The sequence below is a fragment of the Podarcis erhardii genome (assembly GCF_964252035.2).
Source record: "Podarcis erhardii genome assembly, chromosome: 18".
Taxonomy (NCBI): Eukaryota; Metazoa; Chordata; class Lepidosauria; order Squamata; family Lacertidae; genus Podarcis; species Podarcis erhardii.
In genome coordinates this window covers 9,864,006-9,883,648 of record NC_138516.1, presented here as the reverse complement: position 1 = coordinate 9,883,648, position 19,643 = coordinate 9,864,006, and the positions used below count along the sequence as shown (strand labels likewise).

The 19,643-nt window shown below is 48.5% G+C and overlaps 1 protein-coding gene and 1 long non-coding RNA gene across 3 annotated transcripts in view; one reads left to right on the top strand and one right to left on the bottom strand.

The window, feature by feature from the left end:
* Positions 1–19,643, top strand: part of LOC309332829 (protein unc-13 homolog A) — a 121,362-nt gene that overhangs the window by 79,167 nt on the left and 22,552 nt on the right. For both annotated transcript variants that reach the window (XM_081846047.1, XM_081846046.1), the window contains 10 exons: positions 1,758–1,891; positions 2,340–2,425; positions 3,589–3,715; positions 3,799–3,895; positions 4,959–5,102; positions 7,778–7,861; positions 8,969–9,046; positions 10,239–10,327; positions 11,501–11,653; positions 13,148–13,271. In XM_081846047.1, the coding sequence (XP_081702173.1) occupies positions 1,758–1,891; positions 2,340–2,425; positions 3,589–3,715; positions 3,799–3,895; positions 4,959–5,102; positions 7,778–7,861; positions 8,969–9,046; positions 10,239–10,327; positions 11,501–11,653; positions 13,148–13,271 (1,116 nt within the window). The remainder of the gene's footprint in view (positions 1–1,757; positions 1,892–2,339; positions 2,426–3,588; positions 3,716–3,798; positions 3,896–4,958; positions 5,103–7,777; positions 7,862–8,968; positions 9,047–10,238; positions 10,328–11,500; positions 11,654–13,147; positions 13,272–19,643) is intronic.
* The window catches only part of LOC309333096, a 65,395-nt gene that overhangs the window by 38,041 nt on the left and 7,711 nt on the right, over positions 1–19,643 (bottom strand). The gene's annotated exons all lie outside the window — the stretch shown is intronic.

The following is a 19,643-nucleotide window of genomic DNA, read 5'->3' as shown; positions in this document are numbered from 1 at the left end:
GGGAAGGGGGGAGAGGGTGCCTGGAGGATATATATACTGCATGAAATTTCTCATTTCTTTGGACTTGCTGGGAACTGATCATGCAAGTCCCTTCTGCTATTCGGAGAGTAGAATAAACTCTTTCTCTGAATCAACCTCGGTGTCATTTGACTGCCTTCCTCCCGTCCGGGAGCAACGCAGACCCCACCAGTCGGTAAAGTCTAATAAGGCTACAGGGGGACACGGCCCCGGCTGCCGCAGCTCGGAATTTCCTAGGCTTTGTCTGTCCCAAGACAGAGCTGCTGGCATTTTGACCCTGGACTCAGCTACATTAGTCAAGAAACAGCGTTTTGAATGCATTATAAACACGCAACAGCAGATGGCGACAGAGAGCAAAAAAATATTCTAAGCTGTTTTCTATAGCAGTTTCCCCCCCTCTTTTGTTATAACGATTTAATTTCTGACTTATTTATAGTGGGGTTTCCCCCCACTGCTTACTGCACTACTACCCCATCCTAGCAGAAAGGCAGTTTGTCAAGTGATACCAAGCAGTTGATGGGATTTCCCTTTGTCTCCAAAAGCTGGATCTGCTCTCCAGACTTGAGCCATATATTTATTGCATTTCTGTAAATTTATGGGACGCGGGTGGCGCTGTGGGTTAAACCATAGAGCCTAGGACTTGCCGATCAGAAGGTCGGTGGTTCGAATCCCCACGATGGGGTGAGCTCCCATTGCTCAGTCCCTGCTCCTGCCAACCTAGCAGTTCAAAAGCACGTCAAAGTGCAAGTAGATAAATAGGTACCGCTCCGGCGGGAAGGTAAACGGCGTTTCCGTGCGTTGCTCTGGTTCGCCATTAGCGGCTTAGTCATGCTGGCCACATGACCCAGAAGCTGTACGCCGGCTCTGTTGGCCAATAAAGCGAGATGAGCGCCGCAACCCCAGAGTCGGCCACGACTGGACCTAATGGTCAGGGGTCCCTTTACCTTCATGTAAATTTATATTTATTATATATTATAGCCTTGGTCTTAGGAGTAGCATTTTCTTACCACATGCAAGACATGAGAGAGTACCTCTATATCGAAGAGGCATTCTCTCCTGAGAGAGGAAGAATGCCGCCTCTTAGATATAGATCAGGAAAACCTGTGCGTCTGCAAATGTTGTAGGATCCCAATTATCAGCCAAATATTCAGGGAAGGTGGGGAGTTGAAACCTAATAACCTCCTTGAGCTTATCTTTGGTCCCCCAATAGGATTCCAGCTGCATTTCCAGTTCCTCTTGTGTCCCCCCCCCCCAAAAAAAATAAGAAAATAACTTCTGGGGGGTGGGCCTTGAAAATGGAAATTGTGATGATTTGTTGTTGTTGTTTAGTCATTTAGTCATGTCCGACTCTTTGTTATCCCCTGGACCAGAGCACGCCAGGCACTCCTGTCTTCCACTGCTTCCCGCAGTTTGGTCAGACTCATGCTGGTCTCTTCGAGAACACTGTCCCACCATCTCATCCTCCGTCGTCCCCTTCTCCTTGTGCCCTCCATCTTTCCCAGCATCAGGGTCTTTTCCAGGGAGTCTTCTCTTCTCCTGAGGTGGCCAAAGTTTTGGAGCCTCAGCTTCAGGATCTGTCCTTCCAGTGAGCACTCAGGGCTGGTTTCCTTCAGAATGGAGAGGTTGGATCTTCTTGCAGTCCATGGGACTCTCAAGAGTCTCCTCTTGATTGAGGAAAGGAGCTATTGTGATGATAGCTTTGCTTAATCTGATACGTCTTTTGTTTCGGGTCCTTCCAGTCTAAGAAAGGAGAACTCCCACCGGAAGAACAAGGCCCCAGCATCAAGAACCTGGATTTTTGGTCCAAGCTCATCACCTTGATTGTCTCCATCATCGAGGAAGATAAGAACTCATACACACCCTGCCTCAACCAGTAAGACCTTAAGATCCTTTGCGGTGCAGTTCCCGCCTGCCGCACATTAAAAATAACGTTCTATAGCAGGGAAAAGGTGCAGGGTGGAAAACGGCCATAATTCCCTTATGATGAATGTTTACAATGTTGGGGGGAACAGATAAAAGAAATGCTTGCGGGGGGACAAGTCCATCTACAGCTACTAGTCTTAATGGCTGCGGACCCCAGCTGGAAATTGGAACCCAATTTCTCAGGGTCTTAAGAGCACTGTCAGGCACACTTCCTGCTTGTGGACATCTTCTGGACAAGGTGGACCTTTAGTCTGGTCCAGCAAGGCTCACCCCCTTAAGCCAGGTACACAAATGTCTGGTCCAGACTAGTCTCAGAGGATTCGGCCACCCCCGCTGATGTCTGCGGCAGGTTTATCCCAAGGAAGTCTCATCCCATGTTCCTCTGACCCCCTCGCCAGGTTCCCCCAAGAGCTGAACGTCGGGAAGATCAGCGCCGAAGTGATGTGGAACCTTTTTGCTCAGGATATGAAATATGCAATGGAAGGTGAGTCAGTGTGGTGTAGTGGTTAAGAGCGGTGGACTCGTAATCTGGGGAACCGGGTTCGCTTCCCCGCTCCTCCATATGCAACTGCTGGGTGACCTTGGGCCAGTCACACTTCTCTGAAGTCTCTCAGCCCCACTCACCTCACAGAGTGTTTGTTGTGGGGGAGGAAGGGAAAGGAGATTGTTAGCCGCCTTGAGACTCCTTAGTCTCAAGATAAAGCAGGATATCAAATCCAAACTCCTCTTCTTCTTTCTTTGAGAGTTAGGGAGGGGGTGGGCTGTTTTCCTTTTGGAGATCCTTCGCTCAGTGAAGGATCCCTTCTCCATCCACCTGTCAGGGGCTGGACTAAGGAGGAATGGTGGGAGCTGTCCTCTCCTGAAGCTTCCTAAGGGAAGGAGGACAGTATTGATTTAGAACAGCGGTTTGTGGAGGGGCATAGTCCAGAGGGGGAAAGCTGGGAGACATTGGGTGAGGAACAGCTAGGAAACACCAGGAGAGAGAGACCGCTGGCAGATTCAGTGTCTTGGGACACTATTCCTTACCCCCACTTCACCTAAGACTAGACAGGTTTAGAGAGCTATAGACAGAGAGCGCAGCAGCGACAAGCTCAGACTACCTGACGTAGGAGTGATATAATTATTATTATTATTATTATTATTATTATTATTATTATTATTATTATTTATACCCCACCCTCCCTGGCCAGAGCTGGGCTCAGGGCGGCTAACACCAATAAAATTACAGTTGTTGTTGTTTGGTCATTTAGTCATGTCCGCCTCTTCGTGACCCCATGGACCAGAGCACGCCAGGCCCTCCTGTCTTCCATTGCCTTCCACAGTTTGGTCAAACTCATATTAGTGGCTTTGAGAACACGCCAGTACAAGTAGATAAATAGGTACCACTCCGGCGGGAAGGTAAACAGCGTTTCCGTGCTCTGCTCTGGTTTCACCAGAAGCAGCTTAGTCCTGCTGGCCACATGACCCAGAAAAACTGTCTGCAGACAAACACCGGCTCCCTCGGCCAGTAAAGCGAGATGAGCGCCTCAACCCCAGAGTCGTCCGTGACTGGACTTAACTGTCAGGGGTCCCTTTACCTTTAAGAGAAGCAGGGAAGCTGCTTCGAGGTGTATACATACTCCTCTCTCCCTTTCTCCTCCTCTGCAGAGCATGACAAGCACCGGTTGTGCAAAAGTGCCGATTACATGAACCTGCACTTTAAGGTGAAATGGCTCTACAACGAATACGTCACAGACCTCCCTTCTTTCAAGAGTCGCGTTCCAGAGTATCCGGCGTAAGGCCCCATTTCTCTCTTTTTTCTCTTCCCCAAACTGAGATTATTTTCTTACCTACCTCTCTCTCTCTCCTATTTTCTAGGTGGTTTGAACCTTTTGTCATCCAGTGGCTGGACGAGAACGAGGAAGTCTCGCGAGATTTCCTGCACGGAGCCCTAGAACGAGACAAGAAGGATGGGGTAGGGTATCAACTGCACTTGTGGTCTACTAAGTCCCCCTAGATCTTCTTCGCAGGTTTGCTACTTGGAAATCCACAAAGCCTGGATTATAGTGTCAGATAAGGGTTGGGTGGTGACAGTATGATTCCGAGCACCATTCAAAGTGTTGGTGCTGACCTTGAAAGCCCTAAATGGCCCAGTAGACCTGAAGGAGTGTCTCCACCCTCATCGTTCAGCCCGGACACTGAGGTCCAGCTCCTGAGGGCCTTCTGGTGGTTCCCTCCCTGCGAGGAGCAAGGTTACAGGGAACCAGGCAGAGGGCCTTCTTGGTGTTGGCGACTGGTGGTTTCCCCAGCAACTCTGGGAGGCTTCCAACAGAATATTAAAATACAAAAACCTATTAAACATTAAATGCTTCCCTAAACAGGGCTGCCTTCAGATGTCTTCTAAAAGTCTGGTAGTTGTTCTTCTCTTTGACGTCTGACGGGAGGGTGTTCCACAGGGCGGGTGCCACCACCGAGAAGGCCCTCTGCCTGGTTCCCTGTAACTTGGCTTCTCGCAGGGAGGGAACTGCCAGAAGGCCCTCGGCACTGGACCTTGGACGATGGGAGTGGAGATGCTCCTTCAGGGATACTGGACCAAAGCCTTCTTGGCGGTGGCACCCTCCCTGTGGAACACCCTCCAGCCAGATATCAATAGGGATAAACAGCTGCACAACGTTCAGAAGATATCTGAAGGCAGCCCTATATTGGGAGGTTTAATGTTTTATTGTGTTTGTATATATTTTGGAAGCCGCCCAGAGTGGCTGGGTCAACCGAGCCAGATGGGCAATGCATAAATATTGTTGTTGTTGTTGTTGTTGTTGTTGTTGTTGTTGTTGTTGTTGTTGTTGTTATACCCCACCCATCTGGCTGGGTTGTCCCAGCCAATCTGGGCAACTATTCCATCCCCTCCTACATTATTATTACTGAGAGGGAGAAACGCCACTGGAATCCCATTTCTGTGAAATGTTTTGTAAGGGAGCCAGGTTCCTCCAAACGGGACCCATCCACTCACCTGACCCTCTTGTCTGCCTCCCCTTTAGTTCCAGCAAACGTCGGAGCATGCCCTTTTCTCCTGCTCGGTGGTCGACGTCTTTTCCCAGCTGAACCAGAGCTTCGAAATCATCAAGAAGCTGGAATGTCCCGACCCGCAGATTGTGGGCCACTACATGCGCAGGTTCGCCAAGGTAAGAACGTGTTCCGGGCTGAAGGGACAGGTTGTTGTTGTTGTTGTTGTTGTTTAGTCGTTTAGTGGTGTCCGCCTCTTCGTGACCCCCTGGACCAGAGCACGCCAGGCCCTCCTGTCTTCCACTGCCTCCCGCAGTTTGGTCAAACTCATGCTGGTACCTTCGAGAACACTGTCCCACCATCTCGTCCTCCGTCGTCCCCTTCTCCTTGCGCCCTCCATCTTTCCCAACATCAGGGTCCTTTCTAGGGAGTCTTCTCTTCTCCTGAGGTGGCCAAAGTCTTGGAGCCTCAGCTTCAGGATCTGTCCTTCCAGTGAGCACTCAGGGCTGATTTCCTGAAGAACGGATGCGTTTGATCTTCTTGTACTCCATGGGACTCTCAAGAGTCTCCTCCAGCACCAGAATTCAAAAGCATCCATTCTTTGGTGATCAGCCTTCTTGATGGTCCAGCTCTCACTTCCACACATCACTACTTTGAAAACCAGAGCTTGAACTATACGGGTCTTTGTCGGCAAGGTGATGTCTCTGCTTTTTAAGATGCTGTCTAGGTTTGCCATCACCTTTCTCCCAAGAAGCAGGCGTCTTTTAATTTCGTGACTGCTGTCACCAGGTTACCCAAAACCTAAAGGTTACCCAAACCTAAAGTGCAGCCACCCGAACAGGGCGCCAAACTTCCCGAATTCTTTCTTCAAGGATCCATTAGGTAAAATACATTTGCTTGAGCTAACCCAGCTGCATAAACAAAGCCTTCTCCTCTCCCAGTCCAAAGAGAAGACTTAATGGATGGCCTTGTCCGTTCTGAGTGGAGGCAGGATGGCAGATCTGGGTCTTATCTCATAGATTGTAGATATCCTGACCCCTGCTGACGCAAAGACCTTGCAAGACAGGCTATCAGCCCACGTGCCCGGAGATGGCACCAGGAGTACTCCTATAGTGGAGTGACCTTTCTACCCCAAGATAAGAGTACGGAAACAGGAATGTCTATTCATGCTCAAGGATGCAAACTTACGTGTACAAACTCATGAGGCGGGATTCCTGGGGAGGGGGAAAGGGGACCTAAAGGGGACCTAAAGGGAATATGAGCTGTATGTATGAAGTAATAGTGCCACTGTTTCTGCTCTGGTCAGACCTCACCTGGATACTGTGTCCAGTTCTGGGCACCACAGTTCAAGAAGGACACTGACAAACTGGAACGTGTCCAGAGGAGGGCAACCAAAATGGTCAAAGGCCTGGAAACGATGCCTTATGAGGAACGGCTAAGGGAGCTGGGCATGTTTAGCCTGGAGAAGAGGAGGTTAAGGGGTGATATGATAGCCATGTTCAAATATATAAAAGGATGTCACATAGAGGAGAGAGAAAGGTTGTTTTCTGCTGCTCCAGAGAAGCGGACACGGAGCAATGGATCCAAACTACAAGAAAGAAGATTCCACCTAAACATTAGGAAGAACTTCCTGACAGTAAGAGCTGTTGGACAGTGGAATTTGCTGCCAAGGAGTGTGGTGGAGTCTCCTTCTTTGGAGGTCTTTAAGCAGAGGCTTGACAACCATATGTCAGGAGGGCTCTGATGGTGTTTCCTGCTTGGCAGGGGGTTGGACTCGATGGCCCTTGTGGTCTCTTCCAACTCTATGATTCTATGATTCTATGATTCTATGTTTCTACTCTTTAAGTGTGCTTGCTGTGACCAATCACGCAGTCCCTTTCTGCTGCTTTGGAAAGCAGAAATAAACTCTTTATCTGAACCAACCCTCAGTGTCCATTGACTCCTTCCTCCCTCCCTCCTGGGAGCAATGCTCATCCTACCCATGGGAGAGGTCTGAAAGGCTACAGAGCGACGGCAGCGACTTAGGAGCGTTGCTTAATTCCCGCCCCGACCTGGCCACAGTGATCCATGCGACGGTCACCTCCAGGCTTGACTACTGTAATTCGCTCGACATGGGGCTGCCCTTGAAGCTGTCCCAGAAACTCCAGCGGGTGCAGAATGCTGCAGCGAGGCTCCTCACGGGGTCTCTGCCATGGGAGCATATTCACCCAGTGCTTTTCCAGCTGCACTGGCTCCCGCTGGAGTACAGGGTCAGATTTAAGGTGCTGGTTTTGACCATTAAAGCCCTTCATGGCCTAGGACCCTTGTACCTACGGGACCGCCTCTCCCGGTATGCCCCACGGAGAGCCTCAAGGTCCATAAATAACAACACCCTAGTGGTCCCGGGCCCTAAGGAAGTCAGATTAGCCTCAACCAGAGCCAGGGCCTTTTCAACACTGGCCCCGGCCTGGTGGAACGCTCTGCCTCATGAGACCAGGGCCCTGCAGGATCTGATTTCTTCCCGCAGGGCCTGTAAGTCAGAGTTGTTCCGCCTGGCCTTTGGCTTGGAGCCAATTTGATTCCCTCCCTCTCTTTCTTTTTTCTTTTCCTTCTCCTCCTGCAATGAGGCTACATTTCAATATTTCAATGTTTCAATATTTTAATATTGTATTTTAATTTTGTTTTTAAGTTGTAATCATTCAACTTGTTTTTATTATTGCTTGTATGCCACTCTGAGCCCGGCCTTGGCTGGGGAGGGCGGGGTATAAATAAAAATTATTATTTTTATTATTATTAATTAAATATATATCTGTGGGAGGCAATAGCACCCTGCTTTCCTCGTCTCGTCAGCCTCCCTTCCTCTTTTCCCTTCCAGACCATTAGCAACGTCTTGCTGCAATACGCCGAAATCATCTCCAAGGATTTTGCTTCCCATTGCTCCAAGGAGAAGGAAAAAGTGGTGATGTATCTGTTTTGTAGCTCTTTCCCCTTCCATCTCCAAGTGTCCAAAGGACAGATTTCAGGGGTCAGCAAACTTTTTCAGCAGGGGGCCGGTCCACTGTCCCTCAGACCTTGTGGGGGGCCGGACTATACTTTGAAGGGGGGGAAATGAATGAATTCCTATGCCCCACAAAAAATCCAGAGATGCATTTTAAATAAAAGGACACATTCAACTCATGTAAAAACACGCTGATTCCCGGACCGTCCGCGGGCTGGATTAAGAAGGCGATTGGGCCAGATCCAGCCCCTGGGCCTTAGTTTGCCTACCCATGGATTTGGGTTTCCCAAAGAACAGTGGCGAGGCACCAAAGGGGCTGGGGCTGGGCTGGGGACATGTGGTGTGGCCCTAAATAACTCAGGGCCGCAAAGTTTGAGAGAACGGCTCCTTCTCTACAGATCCTCCCAGTAGTTAAGATGAGCAGAGGGCAGCTTCTCGCTAGTTCCACTGCCCTCTGATGTTTGGGGTGGTTGTAGTCTGGAACAGGGCCTTCTCTGTGGCAGCCCCAAAGTTGTGAAGTTTAATTTCATTGCCATCTGGGTGAATTTGACAGGTCAGCATTTATACCCGCCTTATTTTGCGGGCCTCGAATGCGTTTTCAGGTCCCTCCCTATTCCCAGGACAGCAATTTGTTTAAACTATTTTTAATTAATGCATTTTAAATGGCCGGGACCGCTGGTGAATGGAGAGTTTAGGGTAAAATTGGTGGCGGCAATATATGAAACCTGGGCCAGCCAAATGAGCACTTTGGACAGCTCTCAGTGCTGAAGGCTGAGCTTTGGAAGATGTTGTCTCAGCAAACAACCATGGGTGTCGCTGAACTCAAATCATGCTGTTTGCTGGCCTGGGCGAACAAGAGAGAGTGGGTTTTGTGTGTGTGTGTGTGTGTACAAACTAGCCTCCTGTATAAAGGGGGAAATTCTATTCCGTGCTCCCTCCACGATGTAGAGAGCGACTTCCCGGAATAATTAGAGAAAGGAAAGAAGGAAGTTTCCGCCTTTCCTAGGAATCGTCATCTCAGTGCCTTGGTAACGACGTTTCCGTTTTATTTTCTTTCTCCCTTTGCAGCCCTGTATCTTGATGAACAACATCCAGCAGCTGCGGGTCCAACTGGAGAAAATGTTTGAAGCCATGGGGGGGAAAGAGGTTTGCATTTCTTAAAAGGTCTTCGGGGGCCGGACCTGTCATAGGACAGAGCGGCTGGGGCCGCAGAGCAGCTGAGAAAATGTGGAAAGGCAGATCTCTTTCTGTGTCCTGTGTCAAGGAGGTTAGACTGGTCTCAACTAGGGCCAGGGCCTTTTCAGTACTGGCCCCAACTTGGTGGAACGCTCTGTCACAAGAGACTAGGGCCCTGCGAGACTTGACATCTTTCCGCAGGGCCTGCAAGACAGAGCTGTTCTGCCTGGCCTTTGGTTTGGACTCGGTCTGACCCTTATGTTTCCCTCCCCTTATGGTCTTGATTTATCAGCTATTTCAAAACGAGATTGCATTTTAACCTGTATTTTAAATTGGGTTTTGTTCCCCTTTTCTTTCCTCCCCCCTCTCTTTTCCCCCTATTATGTTTTTACTGTGATTTTATTGGTGTTAGCCGCCCTGAGCCTGCCTCTGGCTGGGGAGGGCGGGGTATAAATAAAATTTATTATTATTATTATTATTATAAAATAATATTTATTCCAAATTTTAAAAGTTTCAAAAAGAAAACAAGAACAACACCAAATACAAAGAAAAAAATACAACAACAGATAAACAAGAAATAATAAAAATACATTCTCTTAAAAGAAAAAACAAGAAAGAAAAAAAAACAATATTAAACATTTATATGACTTTTTTCCTTTACTTCTTTCTTTGACTTCCTCACACCTCCCAATTTTGTATTCTAGTTCAAATCATTGTTTCAGCACATCCTTCCAACCTAATTTTCATTTAAGTAATTTAATTTAATATGTTTATTATTATTATTATTAAAGGCAACACTGAGGAGGAGGTGGAAACTGACAAGCACCCCCCCCACACACACTGAACTGGTTGTTAGCAAGAAGGCAGGTGGGTGGGGGGTTGGCTATGGGGAGACTGAAGCTGGCGGGGGGGGGCATGGACCAGACTGTCTTGCGTGAGTCTTCGGCTCCTGCCAAACTCACAACTTCCCTTTCCCTCACAGAAGGTTGACTACAAACTACTTAGTCCCCCGAGCAACTCAGCATTCATCTACACTTGGCTTGGCCTCAGTAGGATAGAGATGCAAATTCATAAGAAGTCTCTAGAATTTGCCCTTGGGGGGGGGGGCTTCCTATTAATCTTCCAAGGATGAACATTGCTCTCTTGCCTTCTGCCGTTCCAGCTGGACACAGAAGCAAGCGACATCCTCAAGGAGCTACAGGTGAAACTCAACAACGTCTTGGACGAGCTGAGTCGAGTGTTTGCAACCAGGTAGGGCTGATTCGAAAGCAGTCAAAGTGCAAGTAGATAAATAGGTACCACTCCAGCGGGGAGGTAAACGGCGTTTCTGTGCGCTGCTCTGGTTTGCCAGAAGCGGCTTAGTCCTGCTGGCCACATCCCATCAGATGTCAAAGAGATAAAGAATTACCTGACGTTCAGAAGACATCTTAAGGCAGCCCTGTTCAGGGATGTTTTTAATATGTAATGCTGTATTGTTTTTAATACTGATTGGGAGCCGCCCAGAGTGGCTGGGGAAACTCAGCCAGATGGGCGGGGTATAAATAATAAATTATTATTATTATTATTATTATTATGACCCGGAAGCTGTACGCCGGCTCCCTCGGCCAATAAAGCGAGATGAGCGCCGCAACCCCAGAGTCGTTCACAACTGGACCTAATGGTCAGGGGTCCATTTACCTTTACCTTGGGCTGATTTAAAAACATCACATCACATCAAGTATTAAAACGCTTCTCTAAACAGGGCTGCCTTCAGATGTCTTCTAAAAGTCAGATAGTTGTTTATTTCCTTGACTTCTGACGGGAGGGCCTTCCACAGGGCGGGTGCCACCACCGAGAAGGCCCTCCACCTGGTTCCCTGCAACCTCGCTTCTCGCAGGGAGGGAACTGCCAGAAGGCCCTTGGGAGATGGACCCAGGTGTCCGGGGTGGAGACACTCATTCAGGTCTGCTGGGCCGTTTGGGGCTTTCAAGGTCAGCACCAACACTTTGAATTGTGCTTGGAAACGTACTGGGAGCCAATGTAGATCTTTCAAGATAGGTGTTATGTGGTCTCGCCAGCTGCTCCCAGTCCCCAGTCTGGCTGCCGCGTTCTGGATTAGTTGCAGTTTCCGGGTCACCTTCAAAGGCAGCCCCACGGAGAGCGCATGGCAGTAGTCCAAGTGGGAGATAACCAGAGCATGCACCACTCTGGAGAGACAGTCCATGGGCAGGGAGGGTACCATATGGATATTAAAAACACAATAAAACACCAGACATTAAAAACTTCCCTAAACAGGGCCGCCTTCAGATGTCTTCTAAAAGTCAGATAGTTGTTCATTTCCTTGACATCCAGCGGGAGGGTGCCACCACCGAGAAGGCCCTCTGCCTGGTTCCCTGCAACCTCGCTTCTCTAAATTCTTATTATTATTATCTCCTCACCCCCAAGTTTCCAGCCGCACATCGAGGACTGCGTGAAGCAGATGGGGGACATTCTGAGTCAGGTGAAGGGCACAGGCAATGTGCCGGCCAGCGCTTGCAGCAGCGTCGCCCAAGACGCCGACAACGTCTTGCAGCCCATCATGGACCTCCTTGATAGCAAGTGAGTGGCAATGCCATAGATGCTGAGGTCTAGGAGCACAGGTTCAGTCTATGGCGGCATGCGTGTGGCTTTTGTTTTGTTTTTTAATAATAATAATAATTTTTATTGGTTTTTACAGATGTTTTCTTGCACGACAACATACCGTATTTTTTGCTCTATAAGACGCACCAGACCACAAGACGCACCTAGTTTTTGGAGGAGGAAAACAAGAAAAAAAATATTCTGAATCTCAGAAGCCAGAACAGCAAGAGGGATCGCTGCGCAGCGAAAGCAGCAATCCCTCTTGCTGTTCTGGCTTCTGGGATAGCTGCGCAGCCTGCATTCGCTCCGTAAGACGCACACACATTTCCCCTTACTTTTTAGGAGGGAAAAAGTGAGTCTTATAGAGCAAAAAATACGGTACTTTGCACAGATAAAACATTTGGCTTAAATAAGGCTGTGACTCCCTGACAAATGGTTTTCAAATTTAATCTCAATATCCTGCATTTTCCGATATTTCTTATCCCTGTTAAATTATATCCTCATAAAATTACTTGATGAACTGCGTTTAGTAATAAATGATGATTTCATCCTTTCGAAACTTCTTACAACCCTACTAGGGATGTTAACTGTTTACAGTTGCCTTCCGAATGTAACATAAATTTCTTCCAGTCTTTCTGGAATGCCTGGTCCTGCTGGTTCTGTCTCTCTCTCTCTCTCTCTCTCTCTCTCTCTCACACACACACACACACACACACACAACACACACTCTCAAATACACATGCACACAAAGCACACACACTCAAACACACACACACACACACACACAACACACACTCAAACACACACAGACACTCAAATGCACACACACATAACACACACTCAAACACACACACTCAAATACACACACACACACACACACACACACACACAACACACACACACTCAAACACACATACTCAAATACACAGACACATACACATACACATACAAACACAACACACACTCAAACACACACAACACACACACACACACACTCAAACACACACAATCAAATACACACACACATACACAACACACAACACATACTCAAACACACACACTCAAATACACACACACACTCAAACACACATACTCAAATACACAGACACATACACATACACATACACATACAAACACAACACACACTCAAACACACACACAACACACACTCAAACACACACACACCACACACCACACAACACACACCACACAACACACACACACTCAAATACACACACACATACACATACAAACACAACACACACTCAAACACAGACACTCAAATACACACACACATACAAACACACACTCAACCACCACACTCAAACACACACACACACACAAACACACACACACACACACACACACAAAAAGAAACAGATACAAATACACGCTCGCTCACTCCTTCCCCGATCTGGCCCTGAGTGATGCTCAGCTGCTTCCCCCGGCGGTCTTCTTCTTCTTCTCTGGCAGCCTGACCCTCTTTGCGAAGATCTGCGAGAAGACCGTCCTCAAGCGAGTGCTGAAGGAGCTGTGGAAACTCGTCATGAACACCATGGAGAAGACGATTGTGCTTCCGCCCCTCACGGACCAGACGGTGAGTGCCAAACCACGTGTGCGACCAGCAAGGCCAGAGCTCGGGGATGATGGGAGTTGTAGTCCAGCAACATCTGGGGACCCACAGGTTGAGAACCGCTGGTCTAAGGAGAGGCATTCCTCTCTCAGTCTAAGGTGGGCATGTCCAAAGTCCGTTTCGGGGGCCTAATCCGGGCCCCCGGTCCATTTAATCTGGCCCCCATGGGAGAGGCAGTCCTTTCTCCATCTAAGGAGAGGTGTTCACGTCTCAGTCTAAGAAACAGTCTTCCCCGTCTCCCATGCAGTATGGAACTCTACCTCCTTAGAACTTACCGTATTTTCTGCTCCATAGGACGCACTTTTTTCCTCCCCCCCCCCCCCAAACTAGGTGCATCCTATCATCTGGTGTGTCCTATAGAGCGAAAAATACAGTAGTTGGGGAAACTGCAGTCCTCTGGATAGACTCCACCTCCCATCATCCTTCCTGGGGGTTTCCCGGGAGCTGGAGTTCAACAAATTTGGAGAACTGCCCTGGGTGTCGATTAGACGTCAGGGGGGGTAGCTTGCAAACTCTCCAGAAATCCACCAGCTCTGTGGATCGACCAGGAATGGGTGAACGGAACTCCGTTTTCCCATTGGTCAGAGAACTTTCCCATCGGATGCCACAATTACCGTATTTTTCCCTCTATAAGACGCACCTAGTTTTTGGAGGAGGAAAACAAGAAAAAAAATATTCTGAATCTCAGAAGCCAGAACAGCAAGAGGGATCGCTGCACAGTGAAAGCAGCAATCCCTCTTGCTGTTCTGGCTTCTGGGATAGCTGCGCAGCCCGCATTCGCCCCGTAAGACGCACACACATTTCCTCTTACTTTTTAGGAGGGAAAAAGTGAGTCTTATAGAGCAAAAAATACAGTAAATTGCAGGTGGGATGTGGACTAACCCCCGTATCTTTGGGGACAGTCTCTTTAGCCCCCGTATTTGTAGGGTGCGCTTTGATTATAAGTGAAGGTGTTCAGATGAGGGGTTTTGCCTGTCCGACTCACCAATAATTTGCTGGCTGGGGAGGAATCCTGTTTTTCAGTGTTATTTGGGGGGGGTGAATTCGAGTGTCACTGGGCGACTTGCAGCCGTGTCCAACTCCTACGAAACTCACTCTTACCCAAATGTTGTGATGCAGTAAAACAAAACAAAAAAGCTTTATGTAAAGGGGTGGCTCTGTGGGTTAAATCACAGAGCCTAGAACTTGCCGATCAGAAGGTCGGCGGTTCGAATCCCTGCAATGACGGGGTGAGCTCCCATTGCTCAGTCCCTGCTCCTGCCAACCTAGCAGTTCGAAAGCACAAAGTGCAAGTAGATAAATAGGTACCACTCCAGCGGGAAGGTAAACGGCGTTTCTGTGCTCTGAAGCGGCTTAGTCCTGCTGGCCACATGACCCGGAAGCTGTACGCCGGCTCCCTCGGCCAGTAAAGCGAGATGAGCACCGCAACTCCAGAGTCGGCCACGGCTGGACCTAATGGTCAGGGCTCCCTTTACCCTTTAAAGGGGAAATATACATATTTGGGGAAATTAGCTAACAATTTTTTGGGGGCTATATTAGGGGTATTCGCTTGCAGAAAAAAATGCGTACACGAGACAGGGTGTGCACAATATGAGATTTTGCTCTGGATATTTAAAAAAATTAAATTGCAAGTTGGTGCAGGGATAGTATTTATGCTTGGGGATATCAGGAACTGAGAGGCAGACCTAAGACCGCCTTGAGTTTCGTGGTTTAAGAAACGTGGGTTAGTTAACATAATGCAACTATTTTTTAGCCGACGCTTTTATAAGGAGGGTGGCCATCTCTCGAGGAGCAGAGGGGAAGGAGAAATTTGGTTCGGTTCACGTTTTAAATGCAAACTGACCAGAAACGGAACTGCAGCTCAAAATCCGTACATACATTCATTTTGCAAGGCTGTTCCCCAGTCAGGAAATCTGGACAAGAATGCAAATTGTGGGGAGAAGTGTGTGTGGGAAAATGCATATATTAGTGGGACGGAGTACTGTATTAGGGGAAACTGATTTGCAAAAACAAAAAGTGCTTTTTAATTGGGGGCAGGGAATTGCATACGGAAATGTATGCTAGGATAAATTTACAGCATGGACATTCATGTGTTGTTGTTTTTAAGTCGCAAACCGGTGCAGAAATGGGAGATAGCTCAGTCAATAGTGAATGAGGCTCCTGATTCCAGGGTTGTGGGTTTGAGTTCCACGTCGGGCAAAAGATTCCTGCATTGCAGAGGGTTGGACTAGATGACCCTCGGGGCCTCTTCCACCTCTGCCATTCTGAGTTTCTGCGAGCGCTGGAAGCCATGAATCCAACAAGGCTGGACACTGGGAGATTCAGGACAGATAAAGAAAGCCTGCGGAACTCTCTGCCACAGGAAGCAGTGGCAACCACCAACCCAGATGGCTTTAAAAAAGGTTATGGGGTGGGGAAAATAACTAAGGAAACTGCTATTAATGGCTACTTAACCACAAAGGGTGGCGCTGTGGGTTAAACCACAGAGCCTAGGACTTGCTGATCAGAAGGTCGGTGGTTTGAATCCCTGTGATGGGGTGAGCTCCCGTTGCTCGGTCCCTGCTCCTGTCAACCTAGCAATTCAAAAGCACGTCAAAGTGCAAGTAGATCAATAGGTACCGCTCTGGCGGGAAGGTAAACGGCGTTTCCGTGCGCTGCTCTGGTTCGCCAGAAGCGGCTTAGTCCTGCTGGCCACATGACCCGGAAGCTGTACGCTGGCTCCCTCGGCCAGTAAAGCGAGATGAGCGCCACAACCCCAGAGTCGGCCACAACTGGACCTAATGGTCAGGGGTCCCTTTACCTTTTAACCACGAAGGCTGTGGATCCCAGTTGCTGGAAACCGCAGGAGGCGAGAGTTGTTCTCGCACCCAGATCCCACAGGAATCTGGTCGGCCACTGTGAGGGCAGGATCCGGACTCAATGGGCCACTGGCCTCATCCAGCAGCCCTCTTATGGTTTTTATGAGCAATGGTTTTCCGGGAGAAGGAGACCAGTCCAGGTTAAAGGGGGATGCAGCGATACCAAGACGGAAACAATGGAGGGAAAACCCGAATAATATTATAATTTTAGAATATCTAACTGTGAAGCGGGTGGCGCTGTGGGTTAAACCACAGAGCCTAGGACTTGCTGATCAGAAGGTCGGCAGTTCGAATCCCCATGATGGGGTGAGCTCCCATTGCTCGGTCCCTGCTCCTGCCAACCTAGGAGTTTGAAAGCATGTCAAAGTGCAAGTAGATAAATAGGTACTGCTCAGGCGGGAAGGTAAACGGCGTTTCCGTGCGCTGCTCTGGTTCGCCAGAAGCAGCTTAGTCCTGCTGGCCACATGACCCGGAAGCTGTACGCCGGCTCCCTTGGCCAGTAAAGCAAGATGAGCGCCGCAACCCCAGAGTCGGCCACAACTGGACCTAATGGTCAGGGGTCCCTTTACCTTTAACTGTGAAGAGACATAGAATGAAAGGGTTTAAGGTCAGTGGGAAGGAGGAGGGTTGGTTTGAGAAGATATTGAATTATTTGGGCAGGTTTGAACAATTTGGGGCAATTAAAGTGTTAAAAGTTAAATAAACTTTGTGGAGGGAGGAGTGTTAAGGTGTACATAGGGTTGATTTGAACATGATATTATTGAATATGTATATTATTGAATAAGTATAGTCTTGAATATGTATACCCAACGCATCAGCCGCCTGGGGGGCTTTCACCATTTGTGTTTTGGTTGTTGGTAAAAAATAAAATTTTTAAAAAGAGTCTCACCCTTATTGGGGTACAGAGTCAGACTAACCCCCCCCCCAAAAAAACACCCTTCAATAGGATCCACCATATCTCTTCATTTTCACAACAGCAAGAAAATAAATTAATTAAAAAGGCAGAGTGAAACGGGCATAGCTGACATTTCTGATGGCGTTTGACTTTCTTTTCTCTTCTTTTTAAGTTATGATGCATTTGGAAATAAAACCTGCAATGATTTTGGGGGGTTGTTCAAACTGACTCGCCTTCCTTTTGTCTAACACTGAATTGCGGGTGGAAAAACTGCAGCCTTTACGGTCTGGGGGGGTTTCTCAAAGGGGCAGGGGTTCGGGGCTTGGGGGTACGCCTAAAAATATTAGGGGGCGCAGGCTCAATTCTGCACCCACACAAACCCCGCGTCCTGAGGGCGCCCCGTGGCCGTGCGTCCTGGAGACGTTGCGCTGCGCTATCTCTTTTGTGTGGGGTTGCCGCGGCGTTGTGTGTTGGTTTGGGGTTGCGGGTTGGGTTTGCGGCGGACCTGAGGCTCATTCTCACGTGACGGCTGTTCTTTCTGATTGCTCCCCTCACCTGGGCAGATGATTGTAAGTACGGCAGGTGAAAGCCCTGTCTGTCTTTCGTTTGTCTCTATCTGTCCTTGTGCCTTGCGTCTAGTTCCCCAACCCCAAACCCAAACCCCTCCTGAGTAATTTGAGCTGGTTTTTCTGTCGTTCTGTGGTGGCTGGCTACTTTCTCCAGTGTGCCTTTATATTCTCCCTGCTCCCGACCCTTCCCCAAAACGCCTTTGTTCTGTGAACCCCCAAAATCCTTCCCTCTTGTCGCTGAGCTGCTTTGCGCCAGCTGTCGCGTCTCGGTGGAAACTTTCTCCCTGTTCCAGCAGATACAGTGGTACCTCGGGTTACAGACGCTTCAGGTTACAGACTCCGCTAACCCAGAAATAGTACCTCGGGTTAAGAACTTTGCTTCAGGATGAAAACAGAAATTGTGCAGTGGCAGCGGGAGGCCCCATTAGCTAAAGTGGTGCTTCAGGTTAAGAACAGTTTCAGGTTAAGAACGGACCTCCGGAACGAATTAAGTACTTAACCAGAGGTACCACTGTACCTGGTTTTCCTCCTGAGAAAGGAGGAAAGATAATAATAATAATAATAATAATAATAATAATAATAATAATAATAATTTATTTATTATGTATACCCCGCCCATCTGGCTGGGTTTCCCCAGCCACTCTGGGCGGCTTCCAACAGAACACTTACAACACAATAACCTATTAAACATTAAAAGCTTCCCTAAACAGGGCTGCCTTCAGATGTCTTCTAAAAGTTTGGTAGTTGCTGTTCTCTTTGACATCTGGTGGGAGGGTGTTCCACAGGGCGGGCGCCACCACCGAGAAGGCCCTCTGCCTGGTTCCCCGTAACTTGGCTTCTCGCAGTGAGGGAACCGCCAGAAGGCCCTCGGCGCTGGACCTCAGTCTCCGGGCAGAACGATGGAGGCGGAGACGCTCCATCAGGTATCCATTTGCATAACCTGCAATCCGTTTCAGAGGTGGGGTTGGTAAGTCTTATTCCCTTAACTGTGGGAATATTGAGGATAGTAGAAGTTGATATATTGATTAAATATTATCCTTCCTCATGCTAACAAAGCATATTGTATATAGCAGGAAGCTAGCTGATGGATTCGTTTAGAACAGGGGTCAGCAAACTTTTTCAGCAGGGGGCCGGTCCACTGTCCCTCAGACCTTGTGGGGGGCTGGACTATATTTTGAAGGGGGAAAATAAATGAACGAATTCCTATGCCCCACAAATAACCCAGAGATGCATTTTAAACAAAAGCACTCATTCTACTCATGTAAAAACACACTGATTCCCAGACCGTCTGCGGGCCGGATTGAGAAGGCGATTGGGCCGGATCCGGCCCCCGGGCTTTAGTTTGCCTTCCCATGTCTTAAGAGGTAGCGTTCTCCTAATGCAAGCAAGAGGTTGACTAAACAGCAGAATGTATTAGAGAGGATGAAATCAGATAAAACAAAACCTTATGTAATTTGGGTTAAAGACATTGATGCTGGGTGAGGGGAACCAGCCCCTAGTTCTGTTGAACTGGAATAGAATTGTTGAGTAACAAATGTAACTGTCTATATGGAAGGGAAAAGATTAAACATTAGACATTAAAATTTTCCTGATACAGGGTTGCCTTCAGATGTCTTCTAAAAGTCAGATAGTTGTTTATCTCCTTGACATCTGATGGGAGGGCGTTTCACAGGGCGGGCGCCACCACTGAGAAGGCCCTCTGCCTGGTTCCCTGTAACCTCACTTCTCACAGGGAAGGAACCACCAGAAGGCCCTCGGAGATGGACCCCGGTGTCCAGGGTGGAGACGCTCCTTCAGGTCTACTGGGCCATTTAGGGCTTCCAAGGTCAGCACCAACCCTTTGAATTGTGCTCAGAAAGGTACTGGGAGTCTTTGGGGAGGGAGAATAATGTCATGTCTGGCCTTGCTGCTCCCTGGAGAGAGCCTTGAGATGACAGTTCGTCCGTCCGTCCGTCTGTCTTTCCTTCCACCCTCCTGCCCTCCCTTCGCTCGACTTCCTCGCTCGCCCTTTCCC